General features: G+C 37.7%; 1 protein-coding gene across 38 annotated transcripts in view; it reads right to left on the reverse strand.

Annotated features, from left to right (window-relative positions):
- The window catches only part of HECW1 (HECT, C2 and WW domain containing E3 ubiquitin protein ligase 1), a 216,469-nt gene that overhangs the window by 20,593 nt on the left and 172,412 nt on the right, over positions 1 to 23,464 (reverse strand). For 37 of the 38 annotated variants that reach the window (XR_014943461.1, XR_004306356.2, XR_004306357.2 and 34 more), the window contains 11 exons: positions 20,900 to 21,030; positions 20,106 to 20,227; positions 17,072 to 17,257; positions 16,344 to 16,478; positions 10,421 to 10,526; positions 10,127 to 10,223; positions 8,216 to 8,299; positions 7,468 to 7,577; positions 5,192 to 5,312; positions 3,712 to 3,825; positions 1,757 to 1,909 (listed from right to left, as the gene is read on the reverse strand). Coding sequence is in view for 34 of the 38 variants with exons in the window: in XM_085539863.1 (XP_085395989.1) it covers positions 1,757 to 1,909; positions 3,712 to 3,825; positions 5,192 to 5,312; positions 7,468 to 7,577; positions 8,216 to 8,299; positions 10,127 to 10,223; positions 10,421 to 10,526; positions 16,344 to 16,478; positions 17,072 to 17,257; positions 20,106 to 20,227; positions 20,900 to 21,030 (1,359 nt within the window). In the remaining 4 variants the exon portion in view is untranslated. Of the gene's footprint in view, positions 1 to 1,756; positions 1,910 to 3,711; positions 3,826 to 5,191; positions 5,313 to 7,467; positions 7,578 to 8,215; positions 8,300 to 10,126; positions 10,224 to 10,420; positions 10,527 to 16,343; positions 16,479 to 17,071; positions 17,258 to 19,700; positions 19,824 to 20,105; positions 20,228 to 20,899; positions 21,031 to 23,464 lie in introns of those variants that run through there. The other variant, XR_014943462.1, reaches the window with a different exon arrangement.

The raw sequence follows: 23,464 nt of genomic DNA on the forward strand, positions 1-23,464 counted from the left end.
CTTTCCCTTGGGTTCTGCAATGTTACTCTACTTAATGCTATTATATGTACACGCATCTTTGTTCACAGTATTTATTTCACACTACAGGCCAATGGACTTCATCTCTCTTTCATTAAAAAACAAACAAACAAGAAACTAAAAATACCTTAAGTCCAAACAACATTCTGTATGCAAGTAGCCTCTACCTATACAAGTAGTTGGAAAAACATGATCCTAAGTGTTTAACTGCTACTGATTTCTCATTCAAGTAATAATGGCTATAAATAAATATATTAGGTGTCTTTCCACCTTTTAATATGTCCTGATTATCTTTAAAATCTGCCTCTTCCATGATAAAATCTCTTAATGAGAAGGACAAAATGGGAGTAGAGAACAAAGTAGGATGTATCACTTCTGTTAAAAAAACTGAAGCTGAACTTTTTTTCCACACAGACACTATTTACAACAGATAAGAGAGAGGACTTATTTCGAACACCATGGGATAACATGGTATGACCAAATCTGGAGAAATTTATTCACAGTGTAGGCAGAAGAGGTCCTGTGTCCTGGAATCAAAATAATTCCTCACAAATACAGCCTCTGAAATCAGAAGTTTATTCATGCCTCCTTTAAGCTGAACAAAGGACAGTCTGTATTTTTAACTTGAAAACTGGGAAGCCACTGCATGATGTTTAATTAGTAGGGTTGCAGAGGGAGACCGACAAGCTTTAAGAACTATGCCACTCTCCTCCTGCTAATGACAGCAGAAAAATAGTCCTAGTGCAAAGATCATTGTTATCATAATGTTCCACTGCTGGAAGTGGCAATAGAAAAAAACTATTCAGAGACCATTACTATGCCACAGCAACTCATCCTTTCTTCCACTGCAAACTTAGTAGAGAGGATTATGCTTTTTGTTTTTCTTGACTTCCTGCCCGCTGTAAACCAAAGCAAACAGAGAACTGTCTAGAAGAATAGAGGGACATGTGCTACTGGCAATTTAAAAGGGCCTGAGTAGCATTCCATTAAAAAAAAAAAAAAAAAGAAAATAATTTCTAAGAGGAATCAGTGAGATTGGTTAGATAAAGCAAAACATAAGAACAGACAAATGTGATCAAGCATATGCTTCACTGAACCACACCTGAAGCTATTAAAGGGAACGCAAATCGCAAAGGTGGAGTGATCTAGTGGCAGATAGAAAAATAAAAACATCACAATATGCATTCAGAATTTTTGATGAAGAATGAATTTGTCTGTTTGCACACATACAAGTTAAAGAGAAGAACATGTTTTTGCTCTACTGGCCATGCTGTACACAGGTAAGGACACTGGCAGACAGAAAAGGTGTACTGCTTTCTCTGGGCCTTTTTAAAGGCCTGTAGTAGGTACAGAGCACCAATAAGGCTCTTGGAGAGCACTGTATAGCTTCCAAGCACCAGGCTCATACTAAAAGACTACACATGATATTCTTAGAAAAGGATCCACAAGAGCGTAGCCCTTATTCCCACCCTTTTCACAAAGAACAAAAACATCAAATTCCAAGTAATACAACTAGAATATCTGAATAGAATGTACCTCATCACAATTCCTTTTTAAAAGCTTGCTGTTGTATTTACAATTACTCCTCCTCTTTCTTCTCCCAGTCTACCTCTTACTTCCCAACAGCAGCAATGACACTTGCGGGCAGTCTAGTCTAAACAGACAGCTTTCGTGTTTTGCATTTCTATTTCTGAACTGCTCTACAATGATTGTTCAGTTCTGCATAGAATGTCCTTACCATTCCAGGTGATTTTCAACAAAGGCAGACATGGGGCTGATCTGTACAGTGTAAGTGTCATTGGCTGAATACTCAAACAGCCCGTAATATGGATTGAAGAGCTCCTGAGACAGAAGGAAAAAGAATTCTCGAGAGGGGCCACTGTAGTCCAGCCTGGAAGGGAAAAGGTGAAAAAACATAAAAAAAGAGAGTCATTCACATTTGAGCAGATTTCCTTGTTTTTGCTTACATTGGCTGCTAATACCTACCTTTGCACAATTAAGTGTTTCTAACATGGTATAGTTCCTCACCCAAAACTTGATTATAGAGCCTAGAGGGCAGAGAGCAAAAACTCTTTTCTCACTTTTTAGCTTTTTAGTGAGTGGGTTTGAACTGCCTATGAGCATATGAGTTCTCAGATCAGACAGCTCAGACAGAAGCAAAAATTGATCCTACTTCCCTACTCCCAAAGATACAATCTAGCCCCTGATATGATTTCTTAATACTGAGAAAGACCAAGTCTCAGACAAATTCTCTTAAGATGGAATGGTGATCCATCAGTTATTCCATTCAAGTTCTTCCAGTTTCGTAACAGTTTCAAATACATGTGGTATACTTCAAGTTCTGCTTTGCAATTGCATGTTTTTGCTCTGTAGAGAGTGAAATCTTTTCTTTTTTCTCTTCAATTTAATTTTTAAATCAGTTTCCAGTAATACTGAAAACAAACAAAAAGTCATCACGAATGAATTAATCTCAGTTGTGATAGATTTATTAAAACCAGATAAACCTTTAATACTGATTATTAGGCAGGCTTTTCAATCTGAAATATATCTACATATAGCAAAATGAACAAATGATTTACAGCCATACATCATGCATGCAAAATCAGTTTCTGAGGGAGGCATTATTCCTTATGCTTAATAAATGTCAAAGAAGTGGAAAACTGCAGCTGGATCAGAATGTTTTGTAATATGTTTCAAGTTACAGAAGCATAATCACAAGAGTCTGAATGATTGGCTTGTGTAACAATAAAGATGATGATGGGCAGACAGGTCCACCACTGTCTGCTTTACATTTGAAGGCTCACTGCCATCCCCCTTCAGCAGCTTTAGGCCTAAGATCATGTGAGTGAGACTAAACATACAACAGCAAGAGGGGGTGGTAATAACCCCACTTGAACTATTAGTGCTAAACATGCAACGTATCCGGTTCAATGGACACTGTAGTTGGCATTCATGCTGATAGCTAAAGAACAGTGAACAACACCTGCTTATAAACAAAAACCTCTAGAAAAGATCAGATACTGCATTTCAGAGCAACACATTAACTCATCATAAAGCTTCATGGTTCATTTTCAATATCATTTTAACTTTGAAGCATGTTTTTGTTTTGTTTGTTTGTTTTTATTAAGTGAAACCTTATGTACAAAGCTATTGAAAAATATTATTTCAAGCCTTTGTTACAAGGAACAGTGGAAACATGCAGAGTGGTTTCCCCATTAAAAAGCATAAGGATTAAACCTTAATTAAAATGTACCTCTAATAAAAAAATGTTAATTGGGTGGCATGCAAAGCAAAAACATTTAAAGCAAATCTAGATTCGTTTTTTAGAGTAGGAGTAATAAAAAGGGTAAAGGCTTTCCCACTAATTATAGTCTTGAGAGTGATTCAATGTGTAACCATGGGCCTGTAGCTCAGTTTTGTCTTCCATCCAGTCCAAATATTTATAGCAACAAGGTGACATCAGACTTAACCACTTAAATTGTCACTTTCAGACATCTAGATGCTATAAGAAAACAAAGAATTTTAGCTATTCTGATCTTTAACAAATGTTTGGTCTAAGATGGATCATTAACACAGAAGTAAAACAAAAACTTAAATATAAACAGTGCACAAAAGAAGGCTCAGCCTTAGTCAACTCTGTGACTAGCAACATAACAGCTACTTCAAAATTGAGCGCGTTTAGTGGTTTCCTACCCTTCCTCTCCGACAAACGTGATGTAGAGTTTGTTTCGTTGGAGCTCCTTGCGTGAATATGCCATCACCTGGTTGAAGGTTCCTTCCAGTAAGTGGTCACGTCGTATAATTAACCTGCAAAGGGAGGCAGAAGTAAAGATATAATGATTGAACCTTTTGTGAGTCTGTAGGCCCAAAGGTAAGCAAGAGCTGGTAAAGAGAGAGATTCGATTCCAGAGAAGTCAAATGAAGTTGTGTCCACTGGCATACATCTACTTGACTAGTATGGCTTTCATTAGGTTATTTTCTATATGCTTCAAATGTTAATGTCTTCACAAAGCTGTGATGAGGTTCAAAGTGTTGCTCTACTAACGCACTCTGCTCTCTGCACCCTCTACATATAAATCTGTATGGTAGAGGGGGCTGTGAGTTTCCTGTGTATATGAGGTCACAGCATTCTGGGACTGGCCCTGGATTCAACCCAGTGAATGCCTATGGAATTATTGTTTCTGTAGCAGGGTAAGCAAAGGGAGTATCACCCTTCATTTATACAACACACCTCTCACTCTCTCACCAGCTTCTAAAGCAACTTAATGAACAGTGTTTTTTAATATCATCTGTGCAAGACATTTTTCTTGACCATGTCATAGACTTTTTAAGACAGACCCACTAAAATGTATTTCCTTCTGCCTGGGACTTCCTTAGCATTACACTAAAGGGGATAACCAATGACTAGGACTCCCCAGGTCTGTAAGAATATTTTGATGATGATGCTTGCCTGGAATAAATCGCTTAATTTCAGTTCCACCCCTCTCCCCCCCATAACAGATGTGATTTGGTAAAAGGCCAATCTGATGCATAAATTCAATCAGATGCCCAGGAAATACCTTAGAAACATAGAGTCTTTTAGCCAAGTAAGATGACTCAACCAAGTACGAGTAGGTATAGTGTCTCAAGACAACTACCACGCTGTCCCAGAAGCCAGTCCCACAACTAAGACAATGATCGCCAAAACACATGAAGAGAGGTAGAAATCTCCCTAGTTCAAATCTACAAGGGCTACCAATACAAAGTACTACCTGAAGTTGAAACTGCATAGATGGGATAACTTCTGTAGCATCATGCTCTGATCCTGAATTATTAATAAGTAGATCCAAAGGACTTGGAACCGCTCCATTATTACAATGAAATAGCTGGTAATGATATATTGTTTATTACCATGAACAATTGCCTGAACAGATTATTTTCCTTCTAGAGAATATAAGGAGGAATATCAACACTCTTTTAAATAGGTCAGTGAAAGAATATAAATCTGTAAGAAATAAAATTTCTTCACTCTTTTGCAAGATGTATGCTTATCAGACACTGATGACTCACATATGAAGTCCAATCTCCTGTGTTTTTCCCACTCCCTATCAGTCAGTGCCTTCATTCATGGATAAGGATTAAAGACAATACTAGGCCACATTATACTATTTAAGTGACTTGTCATAATACTTACTTAATTTTCCCTGGACCTTGTCCATATCCTTTGGCTTCAAGTTTTCGATAGAAATTACGTAGTTTGGCTTCAAAATCTCTCCTGTACGGAGAGGGTGCTCTTGCGCTTGCTCGCTGCAGTCCTGGTAGGAAAACAGCATTTTAAACTGCATGGTTCTTTTAAATTCTTCCAAATCATGTAGCTGATGTTTTCAGATACAACTCACTAACAAATGCTTTAGGAACTCCTTACACTAATACACAGGGTTTTTATGCACTTAGTATTAATTCTACCTGGCATAAATGGAACTTTAAGTCTGTATAACTCAGATGACTTCCAGAACCTCTATCTTCTTCGCTAAGAAAACAGTTAAGGTGGTATTGTGTGTGCATGCCTTTGTGCTGCCTGAGACTTTAACTATGATTGATCTGTATGAAAATGCAAGGATCAGAGAGGCATGACTGAAATGTCAACATGCATAACTCCCACTCACAGTCATTAGTATTTAGATTTTCTTTTTGTTTTGCACTTTTAAAAGATCTCTCTCCTTTGCATTGTATAGCAGATCTTCTTGCTTGGCAGGATTAAACCTCTGGAGCACAAAGCAGCAGTCTGGAGTCTAGCACCCTAGCCAAACAGAGAATCAGGTTTCCCTGAGTTAATCTCACTGTATATTAAACACTTCCAGTCATCAACACAAAAACACTTTGTGGCGCTGAGAAGGATTTCCATCAGCAAGAAATGTGACATTTTCCTATTATGGTTCACACATACAGCAGATTTTCAGTAATTTGGGATCTGTTTTGTTTTGAAGTCGGCATTTTTTAAGTGGTTGATTAGTTCTTATGTATGAAGAAGTGCCATGCCATGGAAAGAAGTCATGGATCATGTCAAGGAATGGATCCATGAAATCCCATTTCCCTTTCTCAGCAGAAAAGACAATATAAACAAGCTCTTATATGAGAAATCTGGCAGAAAGTTCTCCATAGGTAGGCAAAAAAATCCCAAACACATTTAGTGGAAGCACAAAGTACCATGATTGCCAGAGAAAAACATTACTAATTCTGTGTCAGTAAAACAGAAAGGAGTATTTACATGCTGTGCAAGGAGAATCCCTTGAGACAATGTTGTTAGACTTTCTGACCCCCATAACTTAATTGTGGTTCTCAAAGGATATGAAAGCAGTGGCAAAAATAAGCAAGCAGACAGCATGTTGCCACAAGTTAGTATTGCTCTTCTTTCTTTTTTTCTTCTTTCTTTTCACAGAGAAAAATCAGTGCATCTCTGTAAGCCATGTCATTGCCAAGTACCTAGATTTTGTCTTGCAGGAGACTTGCTTCTGATCTGTCCTTATGCAGAGGAAAGAGGCTACATTTACTTACAATGATGTTTAAAGTCATTCATGACAATAGAGCATTCTGACAAAACATTGGTCTCTTGGAGACAAAGGCTCAGCATATAACTTCTTAGTATAAAAAAAAATCAATTTTTGCAAAGCCACCTTTGAGATTTGGACACCTCTTGTCCAACAGTTTTGTTTGAAATCAGATAATATTAATGGATGTTTTCAAATATTAGCCAAAAATAGATTTCTTCAGATCACATTTCTGTAAATTTCTCTCACAGTAACCACTGGACACAGCCATGCAGTGAGACTGCAGTAGGGGGTATATATCTTGGCAAAATGGAGACATCAGTTCTTCAAATTTCTATAGCAAAGAATAACTTCAGAGACATACCACAGCTGGAAATTACCTTCTCAGATAGCATGTCTTTCTGGAAAACATATTTCCTGTCAAACTTAAGTTCTCAACACAGGAGGTCAGACAGGATGATAAAGATAATTCCGTCAGGCCTTAAAATAGATGAGTCTTGGAAAGAGGTGAAGTATTTGGAACACAAACTGGAGGTGAGTTAACTCTATAGGAGTACTAGAAGTATTACAACAAGCCTTTCATTTGGATGTTGCTCTTTGCTCGTCACATAATACGAATGTACTTCCATGACACCAAGTTATATTGCAAGCACATTATTCTCTTTTGATCATAATCTTTCCCAGATATATATGAAAAGCAGCAAAATACATTCTTCCATAAGGGCAATTTCTGATTTGTGTGCTCTAGCTACTGTTAACATTTCAACAGCAATGACAACTGATCCAGCAAAAAAGCAGATTTGGAATGGGCACTGGAATTAACAGGTTAACAACTTATGCTGGTTCTCTATCTTTTCTTTTGTATTTATTAGATTAAATACCAAGACTGCAAGATTTTGAGTTATTTTTCCAATCCCCTCACCTGGAGAATTTTGGGGTGATGAGCAGGGTGAGCAGCGAGGAGAGAAACTGTAACCAGGATGGAAAGTGGCCTGGAGTGGTATGTAGGACATGATATCTTCTTCAAAAAGGCTGCATGTAAAAAGTGATAGAGAGAGGTTTAATACACATTCATCACGTGAGGTAATGCAATATTTTCCATGTAAACTTAACATGAAAGTCCTTAACTATGCTAAAAAATAGTAGTTAGCATATAAAGATCAAGCTCCCCAGTCCCAATAAAAGTCTTTTTACCCAAAAAGCATTTACTGCACTGTACTTCAAGGTTCATTTGTGGGACGTGGCTCTGTGTGTATGGACATCATCACTACACTAAAATTAGCAATTTTATAAGGAGTTGCATTATTTACTTGTACTGTGAAATAAAAGTTTTTTTTGTTTTGTTTTGTTTTTCTTTTGTAAAAATAAACCAGCTTTAAATGAAACATTTTTACTTGATTGATTTTATCTGCTTTTTATGGTAACACCTGAAATTATTGAGCTAATTGTGGATGGAGTTTATTGCACTGATGGAGGCTGCCTTCCAGGAAGTAAGAATGGAATGACTGACACTGGCTGAATTCTTTTGAGTGACTCTCAGTAACAATCTTATTCTGATTACAAATGGTCCCAAAGATTTATCAAGATCTTTTCAGTTATGCCGGGAAAGAGACAGACACTTTCTCTTGTACAATAAGTAACAACATTATGCTTTCAATCAAATTTCTTACCTCAGCAGAATTACTAAATCTGCATCACAGGACAACTTCTCAAGCCCATGTGTACCTTCTGTCCGAATATAATGGATCTTCTCCCTGAGACATAAATAATATTATTGGCAAGAGGAGAATGAAAGAAAAAGGTGAAGAGAACATGCCACAGTTAAGGCATGAGCTAGATACAAAATTATGATTCCTTGGTGTTTCGCCAGTTCCTGTTTCTTTCTTTTCAAAAGTGGCAGACAGCTTAACTTCCTGATTAATTTGCTAATTACACTAACATACTAGTAAAAAAATAATCTATTTATATCACTCAGTTGCCTAAAACGAAAGATATTACACCACATTTTGGAAAACAAAATAATTCTTCACCTTCTAAGCCCATGTGTAATATTGTAGCTACTGTCACTGACAGATAGACTTGTTTAAGGTTACAACTAAGATATCACCTTTCATTAACAGTATTTCACATAATACCACTTCCTGTACCTCTGCCCATTCTAGCTGGTAAAAACCACATTAGAATATAAAGAATATGATACCAACCAAAGAAGTTACATGGTGTGTGCACAAAATCATGCATTTTGCTTCTTCAAATGAATTCTAACAAGGATGGAAAGCATGGGATAGGATCCCAAAAGTAGGTCAGACCCATGAAAAACATAGAGCTACATCCCAATCTGCCAGCATGTTTTTGTAGCACTACTGTATCCAAAAATATCAAGCATCAAAATATAAAGTCAAAAGATCAGAAGTCAAGGATGTACTTTAGTACTTCTCTGGATGGGGCAGAGCCAAACCTTGTAAAAGATGGACATTTGTCCCCTAGGAGTTTGCTTAAGGTCTGCTATATGAGCATTAGATAGTAGTTCAGGATTACTTCCAACCTAAGCTACAATCAAAGCAATTGATTGAACTTGGAAGCAAAGGGCTCAATATCCTGTTACAAATCTTATTACATGCTGACTAAGCTGTGCCATCTCCATCATGAGTCAATTTTGTTCTCTGCTCAAAAGGACTTTAAACCATCATCTGTTCTCTGAGAAATGAAAATTCAAATTACAGCTGAGGGACAAATGTCTGGAATAATTTGATGGTGAAGATAAAAAATTCTCAGTTACAGAAATGTACATCTTGAAGCAGCAGTTTTCATTCTTTCTTTCTCATTTTATTTGCATGTATTAATTCCTTCAGGAAGCAAGTCTAATCCTTACTTCCAAAGAACTCTTTGTCTGGCTCTCACGTAAATTATGAGTCAGGATGGCTATCAGAAGAAAATCACCAGAATATCTTGAAGGCTCTTCTGCTGCTCATCCTTTGCTTCTTTGCTGGGTCCCCAGCTGCACTTTTCACTATACAAAGCAAACTAAACCCTTGGGCCAAAGTCTGTGCTAGTGTACGCTGGTATGGCTAAGACTGACTAAAGCCAGCTCAGGTTCTGGGCCAAAACAATTAATCTAACTTTTGGAATTAGAACGAATTTAAAATTGTCTTGGCTTTTAGTTTTGATTTTTTTCTTTTTTCTTTTTTACACCTAACAGAAAAGAAATGGGTGTAAAAAAACAGAGATATAATTTAATTACTTAGGAAAGGACTACCTTTAAGTCAGGAGAAAGAGTAAAGGCAGGAGTACTTCATAATATTGCTGCTTATAAAGTCTAGAATGGCTATGTCCTTGGCTTGAGTATAAATCTGACCACAAGGGAGAATTCTAACTTCTACTGGAATTACTCGCTTTTTGCTGTTCACTCCCATCAAAACTGTATGTTAATGCTATCTTCTGAAAAGCAAGGTGATAACTGTAGATGAAGATAGTTTCTGCTATTCAGTGACACTTAGCGACAGATTTAGTAGAATTTGCTTTTTTGACTACAGTAAATAACTTACGGAATTTGGTGTCAGCAATGTGGAACAAAGCAGTACCTGAGTGCGTGGTTTCTGGCCAAACTGGGCTGACGCTCTTGCAGCATCTCAAAAATGTTAGGCTGGCGTAGAAATGCAACAATCTTGTCATTGTAAGCTAAAAAGGGAAAAAAAATAATACAGAGTCTTTATTTACCATTGAGGGGGCCTTCTGGACATCACTGCGATGATGCAAGGGCCCACTGACTGCACTGCTAGTGAGACAAGGGACAACATAGAGCTACGTATGTGAATGACAAATTGTTCTAAAAGATGTTTTGTGAGCTCTGATTTGAAAAGGGAAATTTGGCTTACCCAGAGGTAATGTCTCATAATGATGCTGGTTTCGAATAGCTGTTACGAGACTATTGCCTGGTCTGGCCAACAGAGTAACTCCTCTGTTCCGAGAGACTTCAGAAGCCTACAACAAAGGAAGAAAGGAGAAGAATGAGCAAATGGCAGTCAGCAGCACGCCAACTGGTAGAAATGTTTTTGACCTTTACTTTTATGACTTTCAGAGTGAGTGGTCCATGATGCTGACTGACTGGAGGACAGAAAGTCTGCATGAAAATTATAGCTTTACATATCAGTCAGCGTAAAAATATCAGGTAAGGTTGTGCTCCCAAATGTAGGGACATTATTATCCACAACTATCATACCTCTTCTATGCCACAATGAAGGCAACAGAGTCCAGAAGTAAAAGCACATTAGAAAATGTCTTATAGTGATGGAGTTCTCTGTCAGTGAAAATAAAATCTCTGTCACATCATACAGTATCTTGTTCTAGCATAACTATATATATGTCAACATTTTTACAGCAATGTTAATTTGAAAAACAAAAAAACCACAACACTACAAGTATTCTCTCTGTATTGTTGAAAAGACATTTAACATCGGAATAATATGAGCAAGATGTAACTGCATTGAGCACAGTTCAGAAAAGAGCTTTTGCCTCACTTTCGTAACCAGAAACAGATACTGAATTGTATATGCTGAAAAAAAGAACATCAACTAAAAAAGTAGGTAAATAAGGAGAAATGAAGAAGAAATTTATAGCTGCTACTTAATTGAGAGACTTTACTTAAAGAATGCCACTGTCCTAAACACAGTATCTAAAGGAGGGAAGGCAGATTCATTGGGAGGTAGGCAGACACTTAGATCTGAGAATATAAAAAGCCATACAACAACAGCAATTTGTCTTCAGTATGTCATTATGTAATTTGGTTCATCTAATGCAGGGTAAACTGATAGATTTATAGACATCGTAATTGATTCTGAGATGTTGCAACCAGTGTGGAGTGTCCAACCCCAACACAGAGCCTTTCAATGATACAATATCATTTCCTGGGCTTTATATCACTGCTGGATTTGAGAAGCTTCTGCCTGTTTGAGCCCTCTACTAGCTTGCTGTGGTTTGGGTCAGTAAGGAGAGTTATATTACTGCTACATCTTTGTACATCCTTGATCTTTCTTACTAATAAGGAACTCTTGCCACTCCATTATGCACGCTTACTTATTTTTCTTTTGTCTTCAAACTTTCTACCATTCCATCATAGTGATTTCTACTGCAGGAAAAAAAAAATATATCTGAGAGAGAATGCAAAGTTTTCATCCAAAAATTAGGCAACCAAGAGTTTAATCAACAACATTTTCTCTCTAAAAGATTAACTCCCTTAAGAAAGTGCTCATGGAAGCCTCATTAGCATTATTGTCAAATTAAGTAATTTACAGTGCCATTTAACATCAAGAATCTACATAGATGAATATCAAAACAGAGGTCATTCTTTCAGGAGAAAAACTCAAATAGAGAAAAGCATAAATATTAAAGAATAATTTATGAAATGTTTTCTTGGAAGAGGGAAATGGGATTATTATATGCAGATTTTAATTTTTTTTCCCCTTAAATAAACAACATAGCCCATTCAGCATGTACAGATTAAGTTAAAAGTAGCAGTTTGAGTCTCTGCTTGACCTGTTAGTAGTTGGATAAGCTCTGAATAAAAACACTTCAAAGCAATAGGCAGCCTTCAACAGAATCTGTTTGGCTGTTCTCTGTTCTCTTCTGAGAATAAAATTAATTTCCGTAAAGCAAATAAAATGGCCATATTTCATAAAACTTATTTTTATTCTTTAATTACACGAATGAATCTTAAAGGTACACATGGAATATCAAAACAATTATTATTTTGCAATGAAAGGTATTCAATTCAATACCACAGATCTTTAGCAACAGTCAAGGACATGTTTTGACAAACTGAAAAGATTTGTATGATTTGTGGACATCACGGAAGGGTGAGCCGGTGATCACCATTTGTTACATGATGACCACAACCTAATCACTGCACTAGATTTAGTCAGGGAAATCTGGAACTTGATGGTAAGACTGACACAGTTTGATGATTTTTGTTATTGGTATTCCACATCATAATATCATGAAGCATGCTGGAAGTTAATGAGTTAATGCTCCAGTTCCATGGATTGTCCATACTTCTGGTTACCTGTCCCAGAAGTGAAGAATAAATTACAGCTCCCAGAAGACTTCATTATTCTGTTTCTGTTTTCCGTTCAGAGGGAACAATAAAACTGACTGGGAGTCATGAAGCTCTCTCTATGCTCATCTCTGTAGTGTGTGCTGCCTAGTAACCTCACCTATAGCATTAGAGGAAGGCCGCTTGTTTTAGACACTCTCTCATTTTATTTGATTTACTAGCTTCGATTCTAATTATACTGTATTATACTGTGTTATCTCCTATCCCACTATTTTATTTAGTAAATTCATTTTCTTCCTTAGCTCACTGCTGCTGTTTTCCTCCTCTGGGCCCATCTGCCTATCTTTTCCCTACTCTCTTTCCCTTTTTTCTGGGACATGGGTCCATGAGTCCCTTCCTCCCCATTAATCACAGAACTAAGCTGAACTGGGCTGGAATCATGAAAAAGACAAAAATGGCTTTTACATGGAGTACATCCTTCAGAAAAGCACTGTGTTTTGGCCTGAGAATATGAAAAAATGGAGATGTAATCACGATGTAGATTAGTTCCTAATGATAACTCTTCTCACTGAATTTCAACCCTTATGTCAATTGAATTGTTTAGATTTTACTTCCAATAACCAATTCTTGCAATACCTGTTCTTTGCTAGGTTAAATAGAATTCCACACATTGTATTTTCTTTTTGTCTGTTGCTGAGTACTGTGGTTATAATCTCTTAGAACCATGATCACTTCTTCATGATTGCACAGTTCAAAGCAATTGACAATTGTGTGAAGCTGGGGTATTTCTTTTTTCCCATTTGGGCTCATTTATCATAGAATCATAGAATGGCTTGGGTTGGAAGGGACAAGGCTACCAACCTCTAGTTCTGGTACTAGACCAAGCTTCCCAGGACCCCATCCAACCTGGTCTTGAACACCTACACAGATGAAACATCCATAACCTCTCTGGGCAGCCTGTTCCCGCACTTCACTAGTCTTTCTGTGAAGAACTTCCCCCTAACATCAAATCTTAACCTTCACTCCTAAGCTTAAATCTATTCCCACTTCTGCATGACCTATTGCAATTTACCTATGTAACTTATCCCTTGCAATTTACTACGATTTTTATCTGCTACTTCTGCAACTCATGATGTAGCATCACAAAGTCCCTGGGAAGTCCATAAAGACACTCAGCAACTCCTTTGGGCAGTTGGGCAGACTGACTGTTGCTTATACGTGCAAAAGCAGGAAGGAGAGTTTTGACTCTCAGTCTCCTTTCTATGCCTTCTCTGGCCTTCACAAGGAATCATGATTGAAGCTGCACTGCTCTGCTTTCTTTCATATCCATTTGGCATCTATGCATCTTGTTCAACACCAGCAGTCATCTTTCTTGATCCTTCATACAGAAGGATCTTGATAACAGATTCTGGAGGCTATACCACTACAACTAGCCTAGCCTGAAGATAGCTGAGACAAAGCCAGGAGAAAGCCCCTAGTGTGTTGCTACAGATATGATTTCCACATACTGGAGAGTTGGTCAGGGAGGAATCTGATGAGTTTTAAGAAGACCAAGTGTAGAGTCCTGTACCTGGGGAGGAATAACCGCAAGCATCAGTATAGGTTAGGGTATAACCTGCTGGAGAGGAGCTCTGTGCAGAAGGATCTGGGGGTCCTGGTGGACAACAGGTTGGCCATGTGCAAGTAGCATGCCCCTGTGGCCAAGAAGGCCTTAGGCATCCTGCTGTGCATTAAAAAGAACATGGCAGCAGGCCAAGGGCGGTGATACTCCCTATCTTCTCTGCCCTGGTGAAGCCACATTTAGAATACTGTGTCTGGTTCTGGGATCCTCACTTCAAAAAACACATGGTTCTCCTGGAAGGAATGAATTGAAGGGCCACAAAGATGATTAAGGGCCTGAAGCATCTCCCATATGAGGAAAGGCTGAGTAACCTGGGTCTGTATAGCCTGGGGAAAAGAAGACTGAGGGAGGTTCCTATCAGTGTTTATTAATATCTAAAGGGAAATGGATGACACTAGGCTCTTCTCAGTGTTGCATAGCCATAGGACAAGAAGTAATGGTCTAAAGAACTCAAACATAGGAAGTTCCACACAAACATGCAGAAGAACTTCTTTATAGTAAGGGTACAGTAAAAGAACACTGGAACAGATTGTCCAGAGAGGTTGTGGAGTCTCCTTCTATGGAGATATTCAAGACCCAGCTGGTCACCTACCTGTGTGACCTATTGTAAGGTATCTGCTTTATCAGGGGGACTGTACTCAGTGATCTCTTGAAGTACCTTCCAGCCCCTGCAATTCTGTGATTCTGTAAGTTAAAAATCTCACTCCAATACATGAAATTCTGTGATTCTGTGATTTATAGAACAAAAGTATGTCCAAACATACTGTGAAGAAATAGCATGAAACACAAAGTTTCATGGCCCAAATTGCAAATATTTGAATCTTTTCCCTGTAAGTGGTGTGCTTCCAGGCACTGATCCAAAGATCTTGGGAATCAATAGGAATGCTTCCAGAGGAGGTGCAATTATTCCCAGAGGGGAAACTAATGGCTATGAAAGCACTATGAGATCTGGGCCATGGTGGCAGTGAGAGTGCCAACACTGATAGCTGTTTAGATCGAAGGCAGCTCTTCACTCTCTTCCCTGTACATGACATTTTCTTTTTGGCAGCCCTGCAACCACTTGAAGAACTAAGTGTATTTCTTGTGTTAGGTTGGCTGAGTAGCTCAGCAGCGTTTCTGTCCTTTACAGGGTGGATTTGTAATCAAGCCTCAGAAAAGTATGAGCCCAAATGTGAATCATCACAGAGGTGGCTTTCACATTCATATCACTTGAATCAGTCACAATAAAAACATTAAAGTGCAGGCTGCTGGCAGAGGGAAGTTGTTGAAGTGGTGGGAGGACAGGACTTAAAGAGACACTGATGCACTTCAGTATTCTGAAAATATTGTGCTGTATTCACACAAAAGACTCCATCAAGGCTACTTATGTCTTGCCTGCCCTTGGTGCTGAAGCACTGACCTCACACTTAAATGAGCTCCTGATTCTAAGTTCCTTTGGTAGTAGGAAGTGTTCAGGCTGGTCCCACTGGAACAAGTGTCAATGTCAATTTCACAAACACTTCTCCTAATGATTTTCTGCAAGAGATAGATCCTGTGGCCCTTACACATATCTACTCCCATTCAGCCACAATCTTTACAAATCTTACACTGTATAAGAATCTGATTACCACTATCCTTTCCTTCTTAACTCCACAAAACAAAAACAGGATTTATGTGCCTGCTATCCTTCCCACACTACTCAGTGAAATAAGTCATCTCTATGAAACATAGGAAAGATTGTTTAGCATGATTTCAATGCAATAATATGCATTACTGTACCCACTAGGGAGTATATCTCTTCAGAGAACAGTGCCACAGTGGAGAATGAAGAAAGATACAAGGCTGCTGAAGTATCAAAGTATACAAATAAAGAGTGGCTTGCCTCTACTAAAGCAAGACAAGGATGGCAAACATGGGTTCTTTTAAAATCTGTTTTATCACCATTTCACTGTAATTTTTAGTGTACTTGTTTATTATTTTATTCTGAAAATGGTAAAAATATAAATCTTCATTATCAGCAAACACTCACAGAAACCATTCAGAAAGAACTCTTACTTCTTTGGAAGATAAAAATCCACAAGACCTTTTTTTCAACACATTTTAAACTGACTACTGTGAAAAGGGATCAGTGTTGATACTAGTTGGTTACCTCTCCAGCACTGTAGCTACGAAGCCGCTGAAGATGTTGCCTGTGAGTCAAGTGATTAGGAAGACGACCATTCTGCAGTGGGATCCTGGGATCTATGAATGTGGTAGCACGACTGTTGTGGTCAACGAAGAAAGACTGAAATATACAGGAACAATGTGGTGTGATTATTTTTGGAAGAAGAAAGCCAACAAGTGTGACAGTACTGTGGCAACAGACGGTGAAAACCACTAGAAACTGCATATCAGAAATCCCCCGTTAAGGCATAGCCCACAGATAGTATCTTCAAATGATAGGACTTTCTTAGCCAAATTTAGAACAGCTCTTGGAAAACATCTGAAGCTACAGAGCTCAAAATTACATGTAAGAGCCATGAGGCAAGCAAGGCAGAAGAGAAGAAAATCACTAGGGAGCACTGTTTATTTGGTAGCAAAACCTCACGGAAGCAGACACTGTCACTTGCATGACAGACCTCTACTCTGGATGAAACCTTCATTAGTCCAGTACTTCCTCAGATATGGTGCAACAATCCGCAGGAAGCTAGAAGGTTACCACTATGCTCTACAAAATTTGTTCCTGATGGTTTTTTGTTTTTTTTTTTTCCCCCTGCTTTTAAAATAACTGCTTGCTGCAAGTTATTTAATCCAAATTTTTTCCATTTTTGAGATAAGAATGAGGGAACCTTCAGTGATCACATAGCTTGAAGTGATTTGTTTTGTTGGTACTCTTACCTTGCCCTGCTGGTCAGTTTTTATTTCCCAGCCACGAGGAAGCTCTAGTCGGGTGTCAGCAAACATGTTGATAAAATTTACAAGGTCTCTGTTGTGCTGATAGCGCTCAAAATTACGAGCATCTCTACGGATCTTCAGAATCATATGCTTCAAGCAGGTACTGTTAGTGAAGACTCGATAGGCACTCTTTGAAATGGAAAATAGAAGTGAGAAAAAACAGTTCTAATTTCAAAATGAAATGCTTAGTTATTTCTTGGGACATCTATCCAAAGAAATGAAACACATACTGTGAGAGTTGCATTAAACTGAACAACTATTTTACACAAACATTTAGAAGTAAGAAATACAATGTGGAAAGCCAAACATTTCTGCACACTGTTCAGTTACCCTCCATACAAACTGCTTAATAAAGCACACTACCTATTCAAGCTGCATATAGTTGTGTCTATTTCATTTCTTTCATAGACTAGCAGGAAGCCTGCTTGTGTGACTGGATGATCCAAGAAAGGTGCAAAGACTGCTGTGAACAATGTATTTATGGTATGATTAAAATTAAGATGGTTTTGGTAGGATTTATCAGCTGAAGAGGACTGCAGAGCAGATGTCTGTCAGGATGTTTGTTACCTTATTTATGGTCACTTTATAGTGACAGAACAGAAACAGACACATTCAATTGCCTATTTTTGGAAGATATCAGTTGCTTCCTGGAAATGAGCATTTGTTTCTGCATTGACTAAAAAGCCTGTCAGATGGAGATGTTTTTATGAGTCACATGAATACCATCCTGAAGGCAAATAGTCATATCTCATCATGGACATTAAGAACACTTTTTAGGAGAATATCCAGTTAAGCAGATCTGAGTTAATGCTGATCCAGGTGCAGAAAAGGAGGCAAACTGAACTGTATTTGTTGCCACAGTGTATTCAGTGATATAATACCACAAAATACACATTTGGAGGCAACATTTTTTCTCATCCACAGGCCGCTACTCTTGGACCTTTACTCCAGGGAAAAGGTTCCAGACAGGGTAGGAAACTTCACAGAAAATGTGCACTTCTTCTGAGCATTTCACAAGACAGAAAATGAGTGCTCTGGTTATACTGGTCACCTGAAAGGACTGAATTACTCACTAGAGCATTCATTATACTACATGAAATACTTTCTGCCTTTTCTCTCTTCTTGAGCAATTAAGGGTTAACAGAGAATTCCTGTCTCCACTGAAGTGAGTCCTAGTATGTTTATATGTAATCTGTCCAGTGAGTCTGGTTCCAAAAGCTTTGAATTCTCAATTTCTGTGTACTTTTAATGCATTTCTGCAACTACAATGCAATAAAACATTTACAAGCATTAGTTTTATAATGTGGGGTTTATAGTTGCAGTAGTGCTGAGAAGGGAATACTCTTTGCAGCAAAGGTCCTTAATTATGACAAAACATTGGTATATGTAGTGAAATCAACGAGATATTATCTTTGCCCTGAAAATAAAACCTGAATATACCTCAGGAAAGCTTTATGGTCACAAGCAGCTGAGTTCTCACCCTACTCCTTTACAGAAGTTCTATTTCACTCTAATATTTCATTAATAACTCTGACCAGCACTACAGAAACAAAAAACGTATAGTAGATTTATCTCTCAATAGAAATAAAGTATCTGCATAATGAAAGCCTTTCCCTTTTAACTCTAACCGCTGCATAATGTTTTCCAAACCCACCTTCACTAGTATAATTAGTAGCTTGAAATTTTAATGGAGGCATGTTGCTAAAATATAACAACAGCATCAAGCCAGGAATTACGTGGGTCATTATTTCTGTGCAAGTGGAATCTATATGACTATTTGACAGATGTTTCAACAGATTGTTATTGTTTCCATGTTAGAGACAGTTTATAAGCTCAACTGAAAGCTTCTCTTGACTTTTTTTATTTCAGTAAGAAATGAAATTGAGATTTAAATCTGCTAAGAACTTTTTCTTGCACCACCACAGAAACATTTGCCCCTTCTGCAAATAACTATGCTGAATGAAAATTATACTGTTCCCAGACATAAATCCTCATATATTACTCTGTCAATGGAAGAAATTATGTGCACTCCATAACATAGTTCAGGTAACATCAGATGAGTAAATATATGTTGCCTTCTACAAGACTTCAGGAGCAATGAGCTCTGGCAGAGGCTTGGAGAAGGACAGGTGATTTCAATCCACAAAGTGCTGTGGCCAGAAGCAGTCATTCGTCATTACTTAAACACTGTGCTGAGATAACTCTTCAAATGTTTCAATTCCTGTTCATTGCAACAAGAAAGGGCATCCCTATCCAGAAATAGAGCGTTTTCCAAATATTCAGAAGTCACGTGTGGATGCCTAGCGAAACCTGCATTCTATATAAGGAAACCAAGACAGGAACTGCATCTTCTTGTGAGTTTTCCCTACATACTTGTCGTGGTGAATCTACCACTGAACTTTTTCCACTCCACATCAGGTTTACAAACTTACTGTATTAATTAAAAAAAAAAAGAAAAAAAGAAAAAAAAAGTTATTTTAATGTTTGAAACTTCATTTTTATTCTTGTCCTTTTTGTTCCAAAATAGCTACACTGACTTGAGTCAGTATTTCTTTCATTGCTTTATGCCTACCTGCTTCTTGAGAGTGCAAACTGGAGTTAATAACTTTTCCCCTCTCTCTGTTCCCCTGAGATTTTTTTGCAATCTGAGTGAGGTTCCTCAGGAATATGGCTCCAAAGGTAACAACCTAACTCCCTGCAGGAACAGACAACAGAATCATCAACCTGAAATCAAGGGTTCCTGCTTATTCTGGAATAACATTAATAAGCTTCTCTGTGCCAGGGAATTCCCTGTGTGTGGCAGAATCCTAGCAAGATTTTTCTTGGCACAGTCTGTCTGTGCTGTCCTCAACCTGGCCTTGTGCTCAGAAAAGACAACCAAGCCCAAAGTCACATAATTCGAATTCACTGTGCATTCTCCCTTGAAGGCCTCAGGCACAGTACTGGGACTCAGAATAAGCAAATCATAACTACTCACATAGTTTGCATGCAGCACAGTAAAGAACTCAGGATTGGTGATAAACTTCACAGCTGGAGACTGCAGCAATAAGGTGATTTTTGGAGAATTCACAGGAGAAAGGGAACCTTCCCTCCTAATCTCTGGACAGAAACCAAAAGAAGCACAGTTTTATTAACAGTGGAAAAGACAGTGGGCTCATGCCAAGAGGAAGAATCAGTTTGGCTACAAAGCGCTTTAACTACAAGAAAACTTTCAAACAGATTAGTTCCCTCCTCTGTTATGAGGCTTTGTCATATAGTTAGTGATGAGTAAAAACACAGCTGTGCCTCCTTCAGTGGCAGGTCTCTTAGATCTGCTAGTAGCTTATCACAAAGCTGTACTCATAAAAAAACACAAACATATTCCATACTCTATGCCAGGGCTACTGCAGGTGTGACCACACAAAGAAATGTGGTAGTGCAGAAACCATGCCCATAAACAATAAACTGAAAGGCCCACAGTTTATCACAATGCAGCAAAAATAAAACAGAGCTGTTTTTACCACTACTGCATTGAACAAAAACAGACACCATCTTCATTTTATTTTAAAATCATTTTTTCCTAAAATAAAAATGCTCTGCCTTAATAGTTGTTTAAAAAAAAAAAAAAAAAAAAAAAAAAAGAACCTTTTTATCTGTCTTTGTATCTGTAGCTTCAGACCTAAACCTTTTTTTCTTTATAGCACCCTGCTATTCTATTCCTCAGCATTCCTCAAAACTGAATGCCAACACTGAGTAGCACTGAACATGCCCTCAATAACTATTTTCACATACCTGAGCTTGGTTGGGAAGGCTCTGCCTCAGAGTCACTTCCTCCTCCAGTGGGAACTCTCTCCACCCTGTTGTTTGCTACACCATCATCTTCAGTCCTCTCTGTTGCAATTGTTCTCTGGATATTTTGGTATCTGCATACATTTAGAGTAGGGAATAACATGTCTTAGTTAACAGAATAGCATTCTCATACTTCCTACATTAATAATCAGTGCTGTTTTTGAATGATTCCAATATTTTTACCTCCTTGAAATGTTAAATCTGTTCACACCCAGGGCCAACCATTACTCTGTCTGTCTGGCATTTTGTGCTACAATAGCTACACTAAAAGTCAAGGGAGACTCAAAAATCAAGTTCACAAAGGTACTTGAACTACAAATTTCTATTAGTCTTCTCTTTAAAGCTAAAACCTAATCTAAAAATATTAGTGGATCACAGTTCTCTTTCTCTCTTCATCTTAGGGTAGCAAAATCTGTGGTGCACTGATACCCTTCTGCCTTGCTTACTACAATATCGATACAATATGCTCAACCCTAACATAGTAAAGGATTAAACACTAAAAAGGTAAAAGTGTTCACAATGTGGATGATGATATAGCATGGCCACTTGTTGAGAACACTTCTATTTTGGTAGGCAATTTGTAATGCAGCCAAGTAGACTGTATGAACTCAGAGAGCAACAACCTCATTAAAATGACCATAGAAGAGGAAAAATAGGACACAACACATCCTGAGTGAAAAGCATAACAATGTGTAATATCCACTTATGGAAATTAATGGGATTGGATATTAGCTTGCATTGGGTGGTGACCAGCTAAAGAACAAGAGAGAAGAAACAATACAGACATAAGCAAAAAAATGTGAGGAGGATGACAGAAGTAAATGCTGAACTGAAACCTGCAAACACCTTTAAAAACTATATAATTTCCATATTAATTATGGAACTAATTGCCACATTAATTGATGCTAGAAGGACTAATAACTCTTAGAGATTATTCATATCTCAAATACTTTACCAAATCAGGAACAAAGTATATATCTGGCTGTGGAAATAACTGTTTCAAATATGTACTACACAAAATAAATTCTAGTTAACTTGTTCACTCATACAAACAGATGAATAAGAAGAGAGATCGTGATTTCTTTGGTGCTACTAGTAAGCCATGAATGTAAATATTTTTATATATTTAATAAGATAATGTATTTTAAATCCAGAGAGAAAGAAGGAAGTAGAAATAAAAGGGAAAGAAAGAAAGAAAAAAAAGGAAAGAAAGAAAGAAAGAAAGAAAGAAAGAAAGAAAGAAAGAAAGAAAGAAAGAAAGAAAGAAAGAAAGAAAGAAAGAAAGAAAGAAAGAAAGAAAGAAAGGGAAAAAGAAGAAAAGAGAGAAAGAAAGAAAAAAGAAGGTCTTGTTAATTAATTTATTAACTTTTAAATTTTTAATCTGTATTTTTGGATTGCATTCCTAAACATACATAAACAAGACTGGCTTGACTGCATTTAATCTGATCCAACATTGTTTGTCTCCCATTTTCTTGACTTAGGCTCTTTGTTTCTCTCATCTCATATTTGACTTAGAATTTTTAATTACTTTCTCCCTCTCTCTATGTTAAATTATATTTTATTCCAAACAGAAAATTGGTCAGGAGTTAGTTCCCTAAAGAGACCTGGTATCAGTAAAGACAATGGTGATTTGTTTTTTACACTTCCAATAAGCAGTGAGTGTCTCCAATAGTCTACTGCAACTCAACTTTGGGCAGATGAATTAAGAAAAAACAGTTAAGTTCTAATAGATTTACACTAAACTTTCAGAGTAGTATTTATATCCTTCAGCATTCAAAGGCATTTAAAACTGCATTTAATGTATCAGATGAAAGCTCAACAAAGAGCAAATTTAGATTTTTTTAAAAAGACTGGGTGTTCTATTTTGAAGTCAATATACGTCTTTACACAGAAATTCTGATAGCAGATTTCATAACAGCATGAATTTACATTAGTTGCTATGTCCCTCTGATTTAGACCTACACTTCACATTTTTTTTCACTTGACTACAGGCAAATGAATAAACTTTCCATTCCATTACTGGAGGAGTTTTACAACACTTATGTACAACAGCAATATACATGTTTTTTAAGGATTTCATGTAATCAAGGGATACAAGCACATTAATAAAAAAAAACAACAAAACAAAACAAAAAAACAGCTGTAGAGCTGGGCAGTAAGAAACCGGATGATGTTTAACAAAAGCAAGTGTAGAATCTTGCGCCTAGGGAGGAATAATTGCATGCACCAGTACAGGCTGGGGGATGACCTGCTGGAGAGGAGCTCTCCAGAGAGGAACCTGGGTGTCCTGGTGGATGACAGCCAACAAGTGTGCCCTCGTGGCCAAAAAGGCCAATGGCATTCTGGGGTGCATTAGAAAGAGCATGGCTATCAGGTCAAGGGAGGTGATCCTCCCCCTCTACTCTGCCCTGGTAAGGCCTCATCTGGAGAACTGTGTCCAGTTCTGGGCTCCCAGTACAAAAAAGATTCCAGTGGAGGGCCACAAAGATGGTGAAGAGAATGGAGCAT

Source organism: Coturnix japonica, chromosome 2, assembly GCF_054131305.1.
Source record: "Coturnix japonica strain WE chromosome 2, WE-NBRP24, whole genome shotgun sequence".
Taxonomy (NCBI): domain Eukaryota; kingdom Metazoa; phylum Chordata; class Aves; order Galliformes; family Phasianidae; genus Coturnix; species Coturnix japonica.